At 44.2% G+C, this 22,404-nt stretch overlaps 1 protein-coding gene across 2 annotated transcripts in view; it reads left to right on the forward strand.

Annotated features, from left to right (window-relative positions):
- Positions 1 to 22,404, forward strand: part of PolD1 (DNA polymerase delta) — a 304,764-nt gene that overhangs the window by 33,232 nt on the left and 249,128 nt on the right. For both annotated transcript variants that reach the window (XM_068375427.1, XM_068375428.1), the window contains exons 4-6: positions 4,940 to 5,066; positions 5,855 to 6,027; positions 7,268 to 7,533. In XM_068375427.1, the coding sequence (XP_068231528.1) occupies positions 4,940 to 5,066; positions 5,855 to 6,027; positions 7,268 to 7,533 (566 nt within the window). The remainder of the gene's footprint in view (positions 1 to 4,939; positions 5,067 to 5,854; positions 6,028 to 7,267; positions 7,534 to 22,404) is intronic.

Genomic DNA, 22,404 nt, shown 5'->3' on the forward strand with positions numbered 1-22,404 from the left:
GTAAGATAAGAGAGTGAAATACAGTAACCTTCCAACTTATCAGATGTTTTGGCTGTGTGGCTATCTGATATGTTGGAGAAGTTACAGACCTTACAAAACTGCTGACCTTTTGTAAGAACAATTAATATATCCTATAAGTAATACTAATTCCAAAAAATTCCTATAAAGTGCATCATATTCAAAAATGTATCTTAAAACAGTCAATACTGTTAACTAAATAAATGAATCAGGAAGTCCGATAATTTTAGGGGATATTGTATGATTTAAAACTCTAAGAAATGAGTCATCACCCTATAAACGTAATCAAGTTTTGCAAACTCATCCATATGATGTGAAGTTTTCATAGAAGACTTTGTAGTGGTTTGCGAACTGCTGCTGGACGTAGCTTGCAGATACCTATTTTCAGAATGTTGACCACACTAACACCACACTACTCAAAAATGCTGTGTATTGCCCTAATCTGGACAAAAGAAAAAATTGAAATAGAATGGGGACTGGGCACCACTCCTGAATTTTGTTCTGGGCAAGGTGACCCATCGAGAATCCTAGAACTTCCCTATGACTTTATCGGTCAGTATGCCGACTCCAACCTTTGACCTTAGACTCGCCTCGGTCTTGTCATTTGTCAGCCTTACAGCCTTCGTCAGACCAGCTCTCCTCGTCATCGGTTCGTAACTCTCCAGCTAGTTGCAACCATTCGGTCGCTCATCCTTCAATGACCCGTAGGCACATGGCCGTTTGCCATTCAACAATGGTTAGCCGCTCGCGGACTTATCTAGCGGTTCGCCATTCACCTTTGGCTCTTCGATCGCCAACTCTAGTCATCGAGTCACCCCACTGATCAACGGCAGATCACTGCTCGCTGACTGACCGGGCAGCCTTCGTCTGCTTGTCGATCACCATCTGTTCACAGATTGCTGATTCACCCATCACCGACCGCTCGCCGTTCACCGTCAGTTCGCCGCTCAGGCTCGCTAGTCACCCTCTGCCCATCGTTCCACAGTAGATTAGAACCCAAATGACACCCTCTTCTCTGCTCGCCTTTCCCCATCACGCCGATCTACTAAAATGATCAGCAGGCAATCGGTAGTCCCCATCAGCAGCTTCTTGACAGGTGACTACTTGCGAGAACTCTCCAACTGCACAGTGGTCACGATAACCAGCCTTTGACCATTGTCAGCGTTTGCAAAAGAACGCTGTACTAGGGAACAGCAGCACCCCCGTCAGGGCGCAAGGTGAGGTCAAGCGTTGCCTTACCCACTTCTTCATCAGTTAAGGCTGAATTCTCTCCCAGGAAAAAGTCCTTACGCTGGGTATCGCGTTCTGTTAACTCATCTCTCTTTCTACAGGTCAAGACCCTGGCGTCGACGAGCTCCTATGCGAAGGGATCCTCAAAGGAGCTGGCCCTTAGGGCTGATGTCCACACCATGTTGGAGAAGGCTGGACAAGTGGTAAGACCACAGGTCTTCATTTGCATGCTGGACCTAAAGGATGCTTACTTCCAGATCCCAAACCATCCATCTTCAAGGCAGTATCGGAGAATCGGTCTAGACAACAGGAAATAACAATTCAGGTCACTATACTTTGGTCTTTCCACGATACCCCAAGTCTTCACCAGAGTGTTTGCCCTAGTATCATCCTGGGCATACAGGATCGGCATCCGTCTCCTCCATTATCTGGACGACTGGCTGTTCCTAGTAGACTCGGTAGCAACCCTTCTTCAGCACCAAGACAAACTTCTGAGGTTTTGCCAAGTTCTGGTGATCATGGTAAACCTCAAGAAGTCTTCCCTGCTTCGCACTAAGAAGACTGGTATACCTAGGAATGATTTTAGATACCAATCCACGAAACCTTCTCATCAAACGACAGGATAACGAGGCTGAGAAAGGGCGCAAGACCTTTTCTCATGATGAGAACTCCCAGCCCAGAAGTGGCTATGTCTCCTCGGACACCTGGTCCGTCTAGCTTCTAACGGCCCCCTCAGGATTTTATCTCTCGAGTGTCGGCTTGAGTCGTATTGGAACTAGGCCTTCGATTCCCTGGACATTTTGGGTGGCAGACGAGAATCTGCAGAGAGGTGTAAATCTTCTTGTCCTCCCCCCGGACTTTATGCTGTTTAGATACATCAAAAGAAGGGGGAGGGGGGTGACCAACATGCTGCACCACACGACCTCAGGCCTCTGGCCAGAATCGGAAAAGTACCTTAAATACCTTCACGTCAATCTTTTGGAGATGAAGGCCGTCTTTCTGGTCTTTCAATAGTCCCATCAGTTCCTGGCAGGCCACTCAGTGGTGGTGATGAGCGACAACACCACAGTAGTGGCTCACATCAGCAAGCAAGGAGAAACTTGTTTGCAGCCCTATCCCATCATACAATAGTAATATTGATATTGAGATGGGCCGAAGTCCGCTCGGTACCGCTATCAACCCGCTTCATTCCAGGCTAGAGAAATTTGCTCGCCGACAATGTGAGCATAGCATCTCAGATAATGTGTACCGAATGGTCTTTGGATCCCCTAGTAGCCTACAAAGTCCTAACTTTGTGGGGTTCTCCAAACGTGGGTCTGCTTGCAACGGCTCTTAACTTCAGGCTCCTCAGCCCCAGACCCCAAGGCGCTCTGGCAAGATGCATTCCAGCATTGGTGGGGACAACAACGACGTTTACACATTTCCCCCGTTCTGTCTGATGAGAAGGGTATTCAACAAGGTCAGAACGTCTTTCAGTCTCAGCGGTGAAAGGCGATTGCTCGGCCTTGAGTTTTGCCTTCAAACTGAAAGGAAGGGACACCTCATCGCTAGATCTTTCCTTACTCATACGGACTCACAAATTTATCTGTCCTTAGTCAGAAGTGAGCCTCCCCCTTAGAACATGGTTCGAGTTCTCTGGTCTCTAAAGAGGCCTCCCCACAAACCACTACACCAGGCAACAGATCGCCACCTGGCTTGGAAGACAGTGTTCATATTTGCTTTGACCTCGACCAAACAGGTCAGTGAGCTTCATGGTCTCTCATACGACATCGCCCATTCAAGGGGAGGGGGAGAGGTAATGTTCAGCTTTGTCCCTGAGTTTGTTGCTAAGACTCGGAATTCAGGGGTGACGGATGTTAGATTCGACCCCTTCCGGATGACAAGTTGCCACTCTGTAACTGACGATCCAGATCATCTGTTACTGTGCCCAGGGAAGAGTTTGAGGCTCTACCTCAAGAGAACAGCAACAGCCCACCCTGGGTGCCTTTGCTTGTTGTCAGCGCAGGTAGAGACAAGAGGAGGATCACCAAAAACACCATCTCTGCATGGATTCACAGTGTCACCAATTATGCTCTGAATCCAGATGCTCCTCCAACACGTCGACCCAGGGCTCGCGATGTCAGGGGCATAGCTACGTCCCTGGCCTTCAAAAGCGATTACTCTGTGACTCAGGTTCTACAAGCAAGTGTGTGAAAGCGCCAGACGACTTTCACAGCCCATTATGTGCAAGACGTGACCCACAGGAGCTCGATATGATCTCTATTGGTCCTGTGGTGGCTGCACAACAGCTGGTTGAATAATTCAAGCTCCTTATTAGACAAATAGCAGAAGATTGAGGACAGTGTTACCGAGTTTTAGTCTTGAGTTAATGAAAAGGAATGACTGGCTTTTTTTTTTCTTCATCGTCTCCTCTCATGGAGAAAGCAGCAGCCTGGGTTCTCTGCACAAGCTGACCTCAACCACTGCAGATAAACCATGCTCCCTTGTGTATCTAGTGTTGTGTCAATACTGTTGTGTCCCCATACCTTGGCGAGCTAGTGTTGGGAAATCTTGGCTACCACATTTATTTCCTACAAAGACACTGAATAACCTTTAGCTTAACAGTCACACTGCTTATCTCAACACAGCTTGCATAGGGCGCAGACCTTGCGTAGCAAGGTCTAGCGAGGTGTTAGGGTCTCCTTATTTTTGATACTGACTTACTCGAAAAAAGGAGTCTTTGGGTAAAGCCAAAAAGCCACATTGGCAGGGATGTCCACCCTCCTAATGGGTGAGTCACCCCTAATAAATAGTGTAGGCTTGTATTCCAGTTATGGAACAAATGAGAAATAAGGAGATAATTTGTATTTTTCTTAACGATACAACCCTTCAGCTACTTATACAGACTTACCCGCCTACCGTGTCCCCCTTGAATGAAGTCCTACATCCAAGCAAAGTGAAGCACAATCACAGGTGTGTGAGTGAAAGGTGTAGCTAGCTACCCCCTACCCCCTAACTAGTGGGATGGGTAGTTAACCCTTGCTAGATTTTAATGGCTTGTCCTTTCAGCGAGTAATACCCCAAATAAACAGCTAAAGATTTGTATTGTTAGGAAAAATACAAATAATTTGTCATATTTCTCCAGACTTGACTAATATGCTAACGGAAAGCAGGGAGACTTCCCAACGAAATAACTACTCATGCTTGTATAAATTAAAAATTTTTTTTTTTTTTTAGACAAAATCCTGGTAGGCATTGCCCTCCTCCATGGACACCACTTTATTATTTTCATGGAGTTTAAACAAAGTCTGTATATACCAATAATCAGAATCAGTATGGAACCCTAGGGGTTAGAGTTTTATTTTTTGTGGATTCCAAACACAGCATCTACAAACATGAAGGCTGGATGTATTAAGATTTTTCTGTGACACTTGAATGAGGTCAAAATGTATTGCGTCTAACAATGGTAGTTTGATATATTTGTGTATTTGATTATCCTTGTACTTCATAGGAAGATTTGTCGTGCATATAATTTAAAGTGTGAAATGAGTTCTCTTTTTTTCTTTTTAATGAGATTTTAGGTAAATGTTGGTACTTTGTTCATAATATTTATACTGTACAGTATATGTATTTTGATTAACCCAGTATGCAATTTTTGTTGTCATTTTGAACTTTCCTTTACTTTTATTTCTTTAAACCATTTTTATTCCAGCAAAGTAATGTTATTGTGGATGATGAGGAAGTTGTGGACCCAACATGGGCAAGACCCCCCCTTCCTTCTATGGATGCAGCAAAAGAATCCTTATACTTTCAACAGATCGAGATTGATCATTATATCGGTGAGGCTTAAGATTCTCTGCTTGAATACTTTTAAGGTCTTCCTAACTTTGTACTGTTAGCTAATAAGATTAAGAGTTGGAATAAGTATCTTAGTTATTAAGCTCCTAGCATTCACTAAATTTGTCTGAAAACTCTCAGATAAGAGCTTTAGTTGCCTTTGTGTTAGCCTTTTGGGTTATACATATTTGTAAAATCACTATCCTATAAAAAGTCAATCTCTTGAACCGAGTTTTTCAGTATCAGAAATCTATGCCCCATTTTTCAATTGCTACATACTTTCTCTATATACATATGCTGTTGTGCATGTACAGTTATTGTTAATAGCCATTCTTCCTCATTCCCATTCTTTTCATTGTCATCTGCACAACACAATCTCTACAACCATACGAACAATGTCTCCTAAAAAATGTAAAATAGATACAGTATACAAGTATTTCTTAACTAGTTCTAAGAATACACTGGTGTGTTTACTATCTCAGGGGACAATAGCTTCGTTAAAGAAGTACAGTTTGAAGCAGCACTTCCAAACCAAAGGGGCCCTTTTGTCACTACATGACTGATAAAGAACAGAAGAAAAAAAGACTGGAATAGGTGTAAAATTAAACAAGCAACCAACAGTACGAGCATGACAGCACTGGTTGGTCCCCTCAGTTGAAAAATAAAATTTTTTTGCTTCTATTTCAAAATTGGAAAGCTTACGGCTTTTAGTTAATAGTTATGTGACACAGAGGTCATAATAAATCTTATGAAAATTATGCATTCTATTTTTTTTTTCTTTGTTTCTTAGGTGATCCAGTTGCTGGGATGCCTGGTCAGCAGATTGGCAGAGTACCAATAATGAGGATGTTTGGTGTGAATGATGCTGGAAACACCATATGCTGTCATGTCCATGGATTTTCGCCTTACTTCTATGTTACCTGTCCCATGTCTTTTAAAGAATCTCACTTACGTACTTTTAAGGTAGGTATGTTATTGTATGGAGGGTACTTGAAATGAAGTCATTTTAATTCTGAGACATTTCCTTCTCCCGCTGATAATCCCTATTGTATGCTCGTTTTATTGCTTCAAATTTCCACATGTTTAATATGAAAAATAAGCATAGAAATTTGCCTTAAATGTCTGCTTTCCATTTACTGTATAACCTAAACAATATGTTCAGTATGAAGATAGGTTTTGATTTTATAATTTGGCTTACGGTACTTCGGAAATTATGAAAAAAGTTAAAAGAAATGTTTTTCCTCTTAGTAACATCAAGTTTTAATCTCCTCTTAGTTACAGCAAGTTTTAATGAAGTATATTTGGAAGAATATACTTTTTGAGGGAAAGTTACCATGAAATAAGATGAAAGGAAAGCTAATTCTTGGATGCAATTTAAGGTAAAGTTGTTCATGAATAGAGTATATGACCTCCATAATTTCCAGAATATGAGTGTTGCGTATATGCTGACACCCTTACTGCCACTACCTCAGCTGTCACCAAGGTGACCCGAGGTAGCAGGAGGGCATATTTGAAGTGTCACAATCACTCGCCATTCATTTTTATTCCTAGCATGTTCCTTTGCCCCTCTCACATATATCCTTAGGTCACGTAGGGCTTTCTTCACTCCATCCATTCACCCAAACCTTGGCCGCCTTCTTGCAATTCTCCCTTCAACTTTTGCATTCATCACCTTCAGCAGACTGCCATTTTCCATCTTCTCTTCATGAGCAAACCACCAAAACATATTCATGTTCATTCTATCTGCTAATTCATTTCTTACACCTGTTCTCACTCTCACTACTTTGTTCCTTACCCTATCTAATCAAGATACACCAGACAGTCCTCGAAGACCTTCATCTTGAACACATTCAGTTTCTGTCTGTCCGTCACTTTTATTCCCAACAACTCCAATCCATACATCACAGTTGGTACAACTCCTTTCGCATACAAAACTCTCTTTACATTTATCCCTAACCCTGTATTCTACAGTCTGTTCACAGATGGAATAAAACTTCTAAGTTACTGATTAATATTGAGTCCTATGATAGAGAAATCAATAATGATGTAAATAACTTTTTACCTCATAATATGTACCGGATGGTACGTCCAGGGAGATGTGAATGCAAAGGATTATAGGATAGTAATCTGGAAAATGTAATTAGCCAGATTATGTATTTTTTCCTTTTAATTCTTATTACAGTATTTCAACTCTCCTTTTCAGGAAACTTTGAATGAAGTGGTTTTCAGTGATATGAAATCAAACAAGGAGAAGATTACAGAGGCTGTTTTGGCAGTTGACATGGTGATAAAAGAAAGTATCTATGGATACCATGGTAACAAGAAAGTACCTTTTTTGAAGATAACCTTAGCACTACCAAGGCTGATTGCTGCTGCTAAGCGGTTACTAGGGGATGGCAAGGTGTCCATAGATGGTGTTGGAATGCCAGTTTATGAAGCCTATGAATCTAACATTGATTTTGAGATCAGGTAACTTTACTTCCATGTTTCTTGATTGGTTTTACAATATGATTATTAGTTTTTCAGATTTATCAATTGTTAATTGTTTTGGTCCTTCAGTTAATGCAAGCTGTAATAGTGTACATGAGCTTTCTCTGTTGATGATGGGGAAGAAGACCATCAGCGTTGATGGAATGGGATGAATTAAAGTGTGCCCTAAATGGGAGTGACTGCTTAAATGGGATGATGGGTTCCTAAACATGTTAAATTTCTTTTGTTCAAGGTTAAGTGTCCATCACATTTTTTTAATTGATTTCTGTGTTTTGTAAATAGTATTGGTTCTGTTTTCCCTAAATATTATTGTACACAATCTGCCCTGTGTATGCGACTACTGTAGAATACATTTCACTATACAGTATTCATTTGTAAAGGCAAATAATCATATAAAAAATCTGCAATCATCAAAAAAAATAGTCATGATCCAAGTGATGGCAATCTACCTACCTATACAGTATTATAATTTTTTACATTGTTTATGAGAAAAAAATATTGATGTAAAAAGTAAATAGATCTGGTTAAAAGTTTATTGCATTCTGAAATCGTATTAATGTGTCAAATTCTGTTACCATTGTCAATAGATCCTCATTTGTTTGACAGATATGTTGAAGATGTTGACAAATTTCAATCGCATTAATATAATCATCGAATTTAAAATCACATTGCAATTTTTAAAGATTACTTGAAGTATCATAACTCAGTCAATATTTTTAGGAAATAGCTCAGTAATTTATCGAAAAAGATTGGAATACTGTTGAGTGTCCTTTCTATGATTGCTTTATGTATGTGTTCGACATTGTTCCTATGATGCATGTTGACCAGTTGTATAAATGTTATTGAGTATATTCAAGATTTCTAGGAGCACAATGCACCTAAGCCTCGTTTTACAGAGATAGTGGACCAAAGTAGAAGGAAGATGAACTACAATACACTGAAATTTAGGAGTTTGTGCATGCGTGAATATTTGGAAAAGTTGTTAGTTTTGTTGGACAGAGAAGGCCGGATCGAAATAATGTGATATTGGATCAGAATAATATAAATTATTTCTAGGAATCTCCACTGATCTTCATATTGCTACTTCTTCAGAAACCCAGTTTAGTCAACACAAACCTTTTTTTTTTTAATTTTCCATTTTTCTTTTGCTTCAACAAATACATGCCCTTAACAAAGAAATAGAGCCCTCTAGTAGTAAGTGGTAGGGAATCCAGGTTGTTGCGTCAAGCAGTATTCGAGTGGCGGTGGTCATACTAGCGTTTGTGTTTGTCACTTGCAACACCCATGGGACCATTTGGTTGGTTACTCCCTGTCTCAGTTCAATTATAGTCTGTTGGGTAATCTAACTTGTGGGATTTTGCTGGGACTCTGTCGATTAGTTTGGCTATTGGTCAGCCTAATGGCAAATTTTTCTCCATTCTGCCTTGTTAGGATCTCGGAAGAACTCCCTTGACCTTTACTTTCCCAGGGAAGTGGGCCATTAACTATGATGGTTAACTTAGGAGGGATCCTCCTTAAGCCTGATCATCCCTAGACCAGACTGCAGAGTTTATCTTCTTCCTGTCTGGGAGAAGCTCTTCCAAATAGGGACCGTCAAAGCTACCACTCAATCTTGAGCATACTGTAGTTTGTTCCATGACTTGAGTACAAACCAACGCTATTTATAGGGGTATTACTTTTGGTGAAGCTGAAAAGATGAGCCATTAGAATTTAGCCAGGGTTAACTTCCCATTCCGCTAGTTAGCGGGAGATAGGTGGGGTAGCTAGCTACCCTTCTCACTCACACACCTGTGACTGTGCTTCTCTTTAATTTGGCTCGGAGGGAGAGTGGTAGTTGCCGCTCTTCCTCCTCGCCTATTTTTGCCCTGCCATTAATCTTTGTTTTTAACTTATGTTTTCTTCTATATATATATATATATAGGAAAACTCCCTTCCGACCTTTCTCCCTTGGACATCAGGCATTCTGGTGACAGATAGCCTTCCGTGTACCTCGGCCCTACTGCAGGGGAATCGTCATTGTTTGGATATTCCTCCTTTCAGCTCTTATCGTCACCTACCCCTTTGTGTGTTCTTAAAAGGAATCTGTTTGGGGAAGAGAATGCGGCCCTTTCAGAGCTAGACTTCGGTCTTGCTCTTTCTCAAGGTCAATGCCGCTCACTTTATGTGGGCAGCTGGCAGAATTCTCTGATGGGAAAATACCTTTCATGTTCACGGGTTAGGTTTGAGGGTTCTCTCGAGTAGTTATTTTTCTCAGCTGAATTACTGTAACTAATTGTAATTCCTGTTTTGTTGCAGTATTTTATACTTCTGCTTTCCTTTTCCCATCGATGTCGGCCAGGGAAGGGAAGGTTGTGCGTAGTCCTCCATTGGTTTCTGTTCTTTTGGTGGACACCTTTTCCGTCGGCAGAGTTTTTTTGTTACATAATTTGTTTTGTTTTTCCTAAGTTAGCGTTGCTGTACTTCTTTATTCGGCTAGGATAACCGACGTAGAAGAGCAATACCATTCGTTCCTGTGGAATCTGCTGTCACTGCACCGTCATTTTACTGTTCTCGTGCGCCTGTGGTAGCTCCTGATCAGCATGCTAACCTCATACAACTAGCTCTGGCTACGTTTTCTCAGGTAGCGCTCGATGCAGATCTTCAACTTGAACAAGGCTTGTTGATGGGAAGCAAAGAGCGCTGCCCGGAGGTCCGCCTCCAGGGGTTGGACTATTTTCTCTTCCAAGGGAGAGTTATTCTCCCCAGGTATTGGGTTGTCCTCCCTTCCAAAGAAGAACTTCACTTCATCTTCTACATCTCATTACACCGATCGCCGATTGCTGTAGCTCTTTCTTCACCAAAGACTATGCTTCTCCCATGCTGAGTTGACTCTTCCGTTGGAGGCGGAGCAAAGTCCGAGGCAAGTCTCTCCTGTGAGCGATCAGCTCTCTTTTTCGCCCGAGAGGTCACTCATAGAGACTCCTCTTCGGAGGCCTGCTGTAGCTAGCTGATCCTCCTGCCCCTTCGGAGGTTCGTCATTGTGGTCATTGACCCCACCAAACACCTCTGCCGCTTCGCCTTAGAGGTGCTCCTTTGCCTTTGGTGAAAAGATCCCTCCTTGTCTCTTGGGGGGGATGTTCTTCCTTCCAAAGGACATATCCCTTCTCCAGATCATCATTCAGCTGTTCGCCGACCATCTGCTCGTCGATCTCCTGCTTAGCTTTCACCTGCTTGTCAGGTTCCTGCTCATCTACCTGCTGCTCTCCAATCCCCAGCAGAGGTGGTCAAGCAGACCACATTTGGCCTCTTTCAGAATGACAAAACGGGACTGCATTAAAGGACAAGGTGTCTAAAAAGCCCTTTCCTGCCAAGGGCAAGAAAGGCTCCAAGTCCTCCCGTGGAGAGAAAATGCAGCTTGGGACTGAACCCTGGACAATTTCTGTGATACGTTCAGGGTATCGCGTCCTGTTCACTCATCTCTCCCTCCATTGGTTAAGACCCCAGAATCGAGGAGCTCCTATGCGAAGGGATCCGCAAAGGAGCTGGTCCTTCGGGCTGAAGTTCACACCATATTGGAAAAGGTCAGACGGTAAGACCACAGGACTTCGGGTGCACGTGGAACCTATGGGATGCATACTTCCAGATCCTAATACATTAGTCTTCGAGGAAGTATCTAAAATTCATTTTAGACGACAAGAAATACCCGATCAAGGTGCTGTTCTTTGGTCTTTCCACAAGCACTCCAGGACTCCAGGTCCTCACGAGATTGTTCTCCCTAGTGTCATCCTGGGATCATAGAATCGGCACCCGTCTCCTGTGTTTCCTGGACGACTGACTGATTCTATCTCACTCGGTGGCAACCCTTCGTCAGCACTGAGACAAACTTGTGAGGCTTTGCCAGGATATGGGGATCCTGGTAAACCTCGAGAAGTCATTTCTGCTTCCCACTCAAAGACTGGTATACCCAGGAATGATAATAGACACCAACTTCCTCAAAGCATTCCCATCAGATGACAGGGTAGGCAGGCTGAGGAAGGTTGCGAAACCTTTTCCCAGACAAGAAGAGCTCCCAGCCGAGAAGTGACTATGTCTACTTGGACACCCATCATCTCTGACCCGTCTAGTTCTCAACGGCTGCTTCAGGATACGATCCCCCCAATGGCGACTAAAGCCCAACTGGAATCAGGCCTTCGATTCTCCGGACATTCTGATCCCCAGGGGACCAGAGGAAAAGATGGATCTCAAGTGGTAGGTGACAGACAAGAATCTGTGGAGGGGTGTAGATCTTCTCGTCCTTCCCCCTGGACTTGATGCTGTTTTCTGACGCATCAAAAGAAAGGTTTGAGAGCTCACGTGCTGCATCACAGTCAGAGTTCGAAAAGTATCTTCACATAAATCTCTTAGAGATGAAGGCTGTCTGCCTGGCCCTTCAAAAGTTTTATCAGTTCCTGGCAGGTCACTTAGTGGTGGTGATAAGCGACAACTCCACAGTTGTGGCTTACATGAACAAGCAAGGAGGCACTTTTTTGCAGCCCCTATCCCATCTGGCAGTAGAGTTACTGAGATGGGCAGAAGTCCTCTCGGTCTCACTATCAGGTCGCTTCATTCCTGGCAAAAGGGGTGTACTTGCTGACAACCTGCGCAGAGCAATTCAGAAAGTGGGTATCGAATAGTCTTTGGATCATCTAGTAGCCAACAAAGTCCTGACTTTGTGGGGTTCTCCGACTGTGGGTCTGTTCGCAACTTCCCTGAACTTCAGGCTCCCGTTATACTGCTCCCCAGTCCCGGACCCCAAGGCTCTCTGGCAAGATGCATTCGAGCAACGGTGGGACAACATCGATGTTTATGCCTTTTCTCCCATACTGTCTGATGAGAAGAGTACTCAACAAGGCCAGAACATCGGTCAACCTCTCAATGACCTTCATAACTGCTATTGCATCACGCAGAATGGTTTCCAGATCTTCTGCAACTCCTGTCAGAACTTCCGAGAGAACTTCCTCCACTTCATGATCTACTTAGACAGCCACATACCAACATTTTCCACAAAAGAGTAGCTTCGCTACGTCTTCACACCTGGAGACTATCCAGCATCTTGCTCAGAGAGGATTTTTGCAACAAGTTGCAAAGAGGATGTCTGGGTATCTGCGAATATCATCAGCATCAGTCCACTAGGCAAAGTGGAAAGTCTTCTGTGGTTGGTGTCGTGGAAGGGGTATCTCTCCTCTTGATGCCAATATTACAGCAATAGCGGAGTTCCTCTTGTATTTGCATGAAGAAATGCGCCTTTCAGTCTCGGCAGTTAAAGGCTATTGCTCAGTCTTAAGCCTCACCCTTAGACTGAAGGGAAGGGACATTTCCTCATCGCTGGAACTTTTCTTACTCATACAGTTACGAACTTACCTGTCCTCAGTCTGAAGTGAGATTTTCATTACTCATACAGAGTTACGAACTTACCTGTCCTCAGTCTGAAGTGAGATTTTTGTTACTCATACAGTTATGAACTTACCTGTCCTCAGTCTAAAGTGAGACTTCCTCATTGGAATGTGGTTCGGGTTCCTCGGTCCCTAGAGAGCCCTCCCTACGCCAGACAACAGATCGCCACTTTACATGGAATCCAGTGTTCCTACTCGCCTCGGCGCGGCTTAACGAGTCAACGAGCTGAATGGTCTCTTCTTTGACATCGCCCATTCAAAGTTTGTGCCTAAGACTCCGAGGTTTTTGGATCATAGATACGATTTCTTCCTGTTAATGAGGTTCTGCGCTGTAACCAACAACCCAAATCATCTGTTAATATGCCCAGTAAGAAGTTTGAGGTGCTACCCCGAGTACCATCGCTCTTTGTCAGCACGGGTAGAAATTAGAGGAGGATCACAAAAAACAGCATTTCTGCTGGGATTTGCAGGCTCATTGACCATGCTGTGAATCCAGATCCTCCTTCAACATGTTAACCCAGAGCGCATGATGTCAGTAGCATAGTTATGTCCGTGGCCTTCAAAAGAAACTACACTGTGACGCAGGTTCTGTAAGCTGGCGTGTGGAAACGTCAAACGACTTTCACCACTCATTACTGCAAGACGTGACCCACAGTAGACTCGGTACACTCTCTATCGGTCCTCTGGTTGCTGCGCAACTGCTGATTGAGTACCTCAAGCTCCTTATTGGACAAGTAGCAGAGGGTTGAGGGCATTGATTACCCAGTGTTAGTCTAAGTGAAGGAAAAGGAATGTCTGGCTCTTTTCCTTTCTCCATCCTTCCCTCTTTTTGGGAAATCAGCATCCTAGTAAACCATTGCTCCCTTGTGTAACCTAGTATTGTTCCAATACTGTTGCCTCCCCATACCCTGGCGAGGTGGTATTGGGAATGCCTTGGTCAACTCAGTTTTTTCCTACAGACTCGGAATAACTTACACCTTGACAGTCACATTGCTAGTAACTCAACACTGCTTGTGTAAGCCGCAGACCATGCTAAGTAAGGTTTAGTGAGGTGTTTGGGTCTCCTTATCTGTGCAATAACATACACAATATGGAAACTCCAGGTAAGGCCAAAAGTCAAATTGGCAGGGACATTCACTCTCCTAGCAGGTAAGTCAACCCATATAAATAGCATTGGTTTGTATTCCAGTTACGAAACAAATGACAAATTTGGAAGTAACTTGTATTTCTCATAATGATACAAACCTGTAACTATTTATACATACTGTCCCAGTCAAAGTCCTACCACCAAGCAAAGGGAAGCACAGTCACAGGTGTGTGAGTGAGAGTGGTAGCTAGATACCCCACCTAACCCCACCAATGGGTAGTTAACCCTCTCTAAATTCTAATGGCTCATTGTAGTGGTTTGCAGACTGTGGCCAGATGTAGCGCCCAGACTGCCTAGTGTCCGAAAGCCAACTAAACTCCAATGTTCACTACACAAAAAGATAAAACAGTGGAATACCCCAAAATCAGGGCAAAATAAAATAAACACCTTGATTTTATACTGAGCAAGGGGACCCAGCTAGAACTGTAGTTGCTTAATATATTTCTAGAGGTATGCCGTCTTACTTATTACTGGCATGCATGGAGTCTAATATAGATAGTGGCAGCTATATTTTAAGTTATTTGAACATTACAAACATTAAGAGAGGAAAAAATCATATTAAAAAACAAGACTTGAGTCTGGAACGGGGACTATCCCGAGGGAGAAAAGGATTAACCAAAAAAAAAAAAATTGTTTAAAATGGAGAACAAAAAAGATACAATATGAAAATGCAGGTCTACAAAACTAGAAGGAGAGACATTAATATCTCCAGACAGAACCTCGTAGGAATCAATCCTGTAAATGTTTAATGTACATATGTATAAGTATAATTAAAGACCAACATATCAGTGGATATATTGGGCTAAATTCAAATGCAATTTGAATGAGCTTGAGTTAAGATCAAAGGGATTATATGACAAGGTTACACATCGGACCTGTCTCTACATTCTCACCTTTACATCAGAAAGACAAAAATATTTTGTAATATATTAAGAAAAGGCTTATTATCCTCAGTGCTACACTCAAAAGGAACGGTTAACGATTGCATACAGTATAGTAACTTCTTAAAAGCCATGCTACTGAAATCTACATATTATAGTGCCTTAATGAATGCAACAGTGTGTACTTTACTGTTGCCTGGGTGGTCCAATGATCTCACCAAGCAACACCACCGCTACATTAGATATCCAGACACCAAAGTTACCAGCAGCCAAACTTTGCAGTTATGATTAAGACAAGCCTTTTCGGTCAAGGCCAACATACTCAAGACAAAGTTCCAAGCTTATGACATAAGAAACTTCAAGCTTAATGGAGAACCCCACCACATTGCAGTTCACGATACACAGTAAGTGAACAGAGTCTGGGCAAAAATCTCCAACTACCTACTCAACTGTAGGGTTTTTTTTCACTAAAGTGTCCACTGCACTAATATCCTAAGAATCCCCCACAGTAAAGACTAAAACATCTGATCACTAGCTTGATATGTCTACATCACATCCCCTCAAGTTTCAGTTATTGTTTTGTACCGTAAATTGGATCAACAAACACCTTTCTGGGCTCGAACCTGTGCCGCCCAGTGAATAAGCTCCATTTAGCACTTATTCTTAGGTAATTTACTGCTAAATATACCAGAGAAAAAATGTAAAGGAGTGCTAGGTTAACTAGCTCGCTCACCTATTGGTGTCGGTATAAAATTGGGCGTATATTCCAGAGGTCCCGCACTATTTAGATTAATCCACGACAGAGAACCCCAATAGAGGAGAGCCGTTCAACCTCACTCGGTACTACTACAATGCATCCGCTCGGAACCAACTCCTTTTAGCACAACGTGCAAAGTAACCCGCATTTTTCTAGTGCTCTCGATTTTTGGATATTTTCTAGTGAATTATGGCTTCTTCGTCGGTTTCCCAGGAGACACCGTCTAAGTTAAGTACCGAGCTGGGTTTTACTGTGTTTTGAGCAACCTAGATCGTTTAATATTTATATTATAGGAGTTTATTCTCTTCGTTCATACCGATCTTGCTTGATTTCACTACAGTTGGTACTCCTGTTTTTGAGAGCTTTTAATTTTCACTTGCGGTGTTACTATGTGTATTATTTTTATTATCAAATATTATTTGTTATTGTGAATATTCATTATTTAGCGTTTAGAATCCTCGTGGTTCAATTTTTGGGCCGATATCATTTACGTATCGCTATGGCTGCCGACCGTGCTAAGGCGGCAATGTTATTTTAGCCATCAGGTGTGTCTTTTGTGATTTAATTATTTATGTTGCATGCCTTGCCCAAAAATTTTCTATGTGTTTATTCATATATTTAACGCTATTATTATTTTTATAATGAATATTTGTGCCATTACTCCGTTTGATCTGTCTGGTTGGGGATCGTCAGTTGGTAGCCCTGCTGCCTCGTATCACGTGATCCTCCCCCACGCTCCCCCTCTAGCTAGGTGGGAGGCTAGGCTTCTCCCCCCTCCACTAAGGGACCGTTGCCTTCCCTCCTTTTAGAGGGGGTAGTTAAGTGTTTATGGACTTTGTCCTCCGGGTGGCCCGGCGGTTTAGTCTCTGTCTAGTCTGGTTGGCCACCGGTCAACAGAGTTGGATCCCGGTGCACCCTATTTTATATTCACTTTTCATTCTGGCTTATGTTATACGAAACCCTCCGGGTTCGATTGGCAGTTCTTAGTTACAGTTCCGCCCCCCTATTATTTTATAACATTTCCTATGATGATTATATATGACAGTTCACTACCCCGGAGTCTCTAAAGGAATTGGTATTGAATATACAGTACCTTTATTTCCCGGCCCGGGGTCTACCCCACCCCGGGAAATCAGACACTATGTGTCTTAATTCCTTGTTATTGCATCCTTTTTTATGCTCCCGGCTTGACCGGAATGGATGGCTATACTTTAGTTTCAAGTTAGACTTATGTTTAGGCCCGGGACCCCCGGTCCCGCCCCTATGTAAGAATATTACAGTTAAGCTCTAACCTTGCGTTAGACCTATGTTAGCCCCGGATCCTCCGGACCCGCCCCTAATTAAAAAAAAAAAAAAAAAAAAAAATTTTATTTTTATTTTTTACAGTTAAGCTCTAATCTTTTGTTAGACCTATGTTAGGCCCGGGTCCTCCGGACCCGCCCCTACTTAAAGAATAGTACAGTTAAGCTCTAATCTTGTGTTAGACCTATGTTAGGCCCGGGTCCTCCGGACCCGCCCCTACTTAAAAGAATAGTACAGTTAAGCTCTATTCTTGTGTTAGACCTATGTTAGGCCACTTAAAGAATAGTACAGTTAAGCTCTAATCTTGTGTTAGACCTATGTTAGGCCCGGGTCCTCCAGACCCGCCCCTAATTAAGAGAATTACAGTTTCTCATATACTATTCTTTTTACAGATGGTGCATTGTCTGACGCCGGCCTGTGCAGCTGTTCTGCACCAGCCTTGTGGCCACTCCGTCTGCCGATCTCACGCCCCTTGTGGGGTTCAACTGGAAGACGTTGTGGTATGGCACCCGGATAACTGTGTGATTTGCTTCGACCTCATCACTACCCTTGGATCTGACTCGGTGAGTCCCGTTGGCTATATTGCCTTCTTATTTTATTTACTATTAGTAAGATATCTATGGTCTTGAAGGACCATTGGGAGTCTCCCTTTTATAATTCCCCCTATTATTTCAGGCATCCCCGGAGCAAAAGTCTGCGGCTCGGGCCACACTGAAGGTGTGGATTGGTGGGTTTGCCCGGAATGTAAAGTCTAAGCGGCCGTACGTCCTATCTGAGGACTACTGCACCATGGTTTACCCCAACGCCAAGTCTTCAGCTGCTGTGGCTAGGCATGTGGCAGCTCCCATCATTGCCCACATTGATGCCACTATAACGGGTCTCATCGACCCAGAGCAAGATCCATCGGACGCCCCCGGAGGTCTGGAGGACAATGTTGCCTCCATGAACCTGGACGTCGAACCAATGTTGCTAGACGAGCCGGATACAGGTAGGGTGGTAAGTGAGGCAGGTGTGTCCGGCGCTGAGATTCCTATCCTCAGCCCCGCTCTTTCTTCTTCTTCTGATCGCTCTTCCTTTCTTGGATTTTCTGGGGACCGTGATTCGTCTCAACGTTCATACCCGGTTCCCCCTAAGGATAAGTCTACTTCAAGGACCTTACCCAAAGCTCGCAAGCCTCACAAGACTTCTCATGGCTCTAAACATGATACGAACCCGTCTTCAAAGACCTCTGGTTCCTCCTCTAAGTCTCACGACCCGGGAGTTCCTTCCGCCCCTCCTGCTGCTAGCCCGGGCCTTTCCGAATCAGCTATGCTTCGCATCGTGTCGGAGATGCAGGCAAAGTTGGTTTCGGAGATGCAGTCGAGGATGGACACGATGTTCTCTAACTTCGGTCAGAGAATTGGGGCTTTAGAGCAAGGAGCTCCGGAGAGAGTCCAAAGCTCTCTCATACCGGATGCCTCTAAGCTCCCGCCGTTTGCCAAGACCAACCCCTGGCGGATGGCTCTTCATTCCCCGTTCTCAGACGGAATGTTGACTCTGGAGGGCCTTGGCACTCGTCCTCTAGAGGACTTTGAATTCTTTCCTCCGGGTCTGGCATTTCCATTTCATGGTTATGCCAGACTTACCGAGGAAGCTTTAGTCCGATTAGACAAGGTCCCCAAAGAGACGGTCATCTTCCCGAAGGAGCAAGCCCAATCTGTTTGGGCCAGATTTTTGAATGACATCGGCTGCACTAACACCATGCTGACGCCTCATAAAAGCTCCTTTACGATGTTCTTAATGGACAAGACCACCTTGACTCCATGCGTCAATAAGGTGGCAGAGCTTGCCTTTCAATATGCTCTGGAGGAGAAGCCCTTGCCTCCCATCCGAGAGGTGGATCCAATCTCCCTCCTTCTTCCCTCAGGTATTGAGTGTTGGGACAACGTCCATACCACCTTTACCTCCGGCAAGCTTGCAGCAGACTGTGCCTCAGTCTTGTTTAGTGAGAAGCTTCCCCGTCTCCCGGAATCTCTCATTAAACAGGAATATGATTCCCGCCTACGTGTGGGCCGTACTCTAAACCTGGCCACATCCACGGAGTCGATAGCCTTGACTTACGATACGGAGAGTATTTTTAAGTCTCTCAACAAGGCTACGTTACAGTCGTTATATTATGACTTGTATGACTTCGCTACTGCTAAACGCAGATGTCGCAAGCATGTTCTAGCTGAGGCGACGATTAGGCATGAACCTAATAAACTCATCCGGTCCTCCTGTTGGGGTTCAAATCTTTTCCCCGAGGATCTCGTAGAGGAAGTCTTGGCGGAGGCCACTAGGGTTAATCAGAGCCTTAAAGCCCGTTGGGGTTTGACCCCTAAACGCAAGTATGACCCCGCAAATTATCAAGCCCGGGGTAGGAAGAAGCTTAGACCATATACCTCCACCCAGTTCAGGCAACAACAGAGTGCTTCATCCAACTTCCGGCTGCCTCTTCCTCCATCTTCTGTTGCCCCTGCACAGCCTTCCACCTCTCGGGCTCCTTCGGATGACTATGTCACCGTTCTGCTACCTAAGAGCCAGCTTTCTGGTGCCTCCGCCACTTCCCCTGCCTTTAACCAGTCCTTCGAGGCTCATAGCTCTTCCCAGAGTTATGGTAGAGGTAGAGGCTACCACCGTGGCTCTAACCAGAACAAAGGCAGGGGAAGAGCCTTTCGCAGAGGAAAGAACTTCCGAGGCGGACGTGGAGGCAACTCCTCAAATCAATACTGAGGTGCAGCAGGTAGGGGGGAGGCTCTATGCCTTCCGCAACAAATGGAGGTTCAGTCCCTGGGCGTTCAGTATCATCTCCAAGGGACTAGGGTGGAGTTGGATTCAAGGACCTCCTCCTCCGAACAAATTTCGTCAACATTCCACTCCGGACCTGGTCGAATTTGTCCAGGATCTTTTACAAAAGAATGCCATACAAGAAACGAAACATCTGAAGTTTCAAGGTCGGCTGTTCAGTGTCCCGAAGAAGGATTCAGACAAGAGAAGAGTGATTCTAGATCTATCCCTTCTCAACTTGTCCATTCAATGCGACAAGTTTCGAATGCTTACCGTCTCGCAGGTGCGGACCTTACTTCCCCGTGGGGCCGTCACCACCTCTATCGATCTTACAGACGCCTACTATCACGTCCCGATAGCGAGACACTTCCGTCCGTACCTAGGCTTTCGCTTAGGGGACAAAAGTTACTCCTTCATGGTGATGCCTTTCGGGCTCAACATTGCCCCAAGGATCTTCACAAAGCTAGCAGAAGTCGCTGTTCAGGAACTCAGGAATCAAGGGATTCAAGTAGTAGCCTATCTGGACGACTGGCTCATTTGGTCAGACACCTCCCAAAATTGCCTAAAAGCCACTCACAAAGTCATCCATTATCTTCAATCTCTAGGCTTCCAGATCAACTTCAAGAAGTCCCGTCTTCTTCCAAAATCGAAGTTCCAATGGCTCGGCCTGCAATGGGATCTTATATCTCATACTCTGTGTCTTCCCAGACCCAAGAGGTTAGAGATTGCAAGGAACACCAAACGCTTTCTCAAAGACAAAGTAAGTTCCAGACGGCTTCAAGAGAAGATTCTGGGGTCCCTTCAGTTTGCCTCAGTGACGGATCTTCTTCTGAAGGCAAAATTGAAAGATATCAATCGTGTCTGGCGTTCGAGGGCGAACCGGAAGCTCCGGGACAGGAAAGTCCGCCTTCCTCCCATTCTACGGGAAAGACTTCTTCCTTGGACAAGAGCAAACAGTCTGTCAAAGTCAGTTCCCCTTCGATTTCCGCCCCCGGAATTAATCATTCACACAGACGCATCCCTATCAGGTTGGGGCGGCTATTCTCAGCTCAAGAAAGTTCAAGGTCTTTGGACTCCCTTGTTCCGCCATTTTCACATCAATGTGCTAGAGGCCATGGCAGTTCTTCTAACCCTGAAACGTCTCGCTCTTCCCAAGAAACAACACCTTCGTCTGGTCCTCGACAGCGAAGTGGTGGTCCGCTGCCTCAACAGAGGCGGGTCAAAGTCAGGGCCTCTGAACCATGTTCTAGTAGCCATATTCTCCTTAGCAGCCTCGAACCGTTGGCATCTTTCAGCTGTCCACCTGGCGGGAGTCCGGAATGTAGTGGCAGACGCCCTGTCCCGGACCTCCCCTCTAGAATCGGAATGGTCACTCGATCTAAAGTCATTTCGGTGGATTCTCTCTCAGGTTCCCGGTCTCCAAGTGGACCTCTTCGCCACGGAATCCAACCACAAATTGAGAGTATATGTGGCTCCCAATCTAGACCCTCAGGCTTACGCCACAGACGCCATGTCACAGAATTGGGACAACTGGGAAAAGATTTATCTCTTTCCCCCGGTGAATCTTTTGCTGAAAGTTCTAGACAAACTGAGATCCTTCAAGGGACAAGTAGCCTTGGTCGCACCCAAATGGCCCAAGAGCAACTGGTATCCTCTCCTGCGGGAGTTGAGATTATACCCTCACCCGATACCCAATCCGGTTCTGTCTCAGATAGTACAAACACGCGTTGTGTACGCTTTCTCAAACATTCAGAGCGCCCTAACTTTATGGACTTTATGAAGTTTGCGGCTATGCATGGTGCCAATATTGATCCTCAAAACACCTTGTTCCTAGAATCGGATAAACGGGATTCCACCATCCGTCAGTATGACTCTGCAGTTAAAAAGTTGGCAAAATTTTTAATAGACTTAGACGTGAACTGTATGAACTTGAACCTTACAGTCACTTTCTTTAGATCTTTATTAGAATCAGGTCTGGCAGCCAATACTATCACCACTATTAAATCGGCTCTGAAAAAGATCTTCCTAGTGGGTTTTAACATAGACTTAACCGACTCTTTGTTAGCTTCAATTCCGAAAGCTTGTGCCAGACTGAAACCGGTTACTCGTCCTACCCCGGTGACCTGGTTCCTTAATGACGTACTCAAATTGGCTTCTGATACCATTAACAGTTCTTGTGATTACATGCCCCTTCTCAGGAAAACACTTTTTCTAGTGAGCTTGGCTTCCGGGGCAAGAATTTCTGAATTTGCAGCCTTGTCGAGAGACCCGGGTCATATTGACTTTCTGCCTTCAGGAGAGGTCCTTCTTTCTCCTAACAAATTCTTTTTGGCTAAGAATGAAGACCCTCAAAACAGATGGACCTCCTGGAAAATTGTTCCCCTCACGCAAGATCCGTCGCTGTGCCCTGTCACTACTCTTAGGTCTTATCTATCCCGGACCTCCTCTAACTCCTCGGGGCCTCTATTCGTTAGAGAACAAGGCGGTACCATTACTATTAAAGGGATCAGGCAACAAATTTTGTATTTTATTAAACAAGCTAACCCT

This window comes from Palaemon carinicauda, chromosome 6, assembly GCF_036898095.1.
Source record: "Palaemon carinicauda isolate YSFRI2023 chromosome 6, ASM3689809v2, whole genome shotgun sequence".
Lineage (NCBI taxonomy): Eukaryota > Metazoa > Arthropoda > Malacostraca > Decapoda > Palaemonidae > Palaemon > Palaemon carinicauda.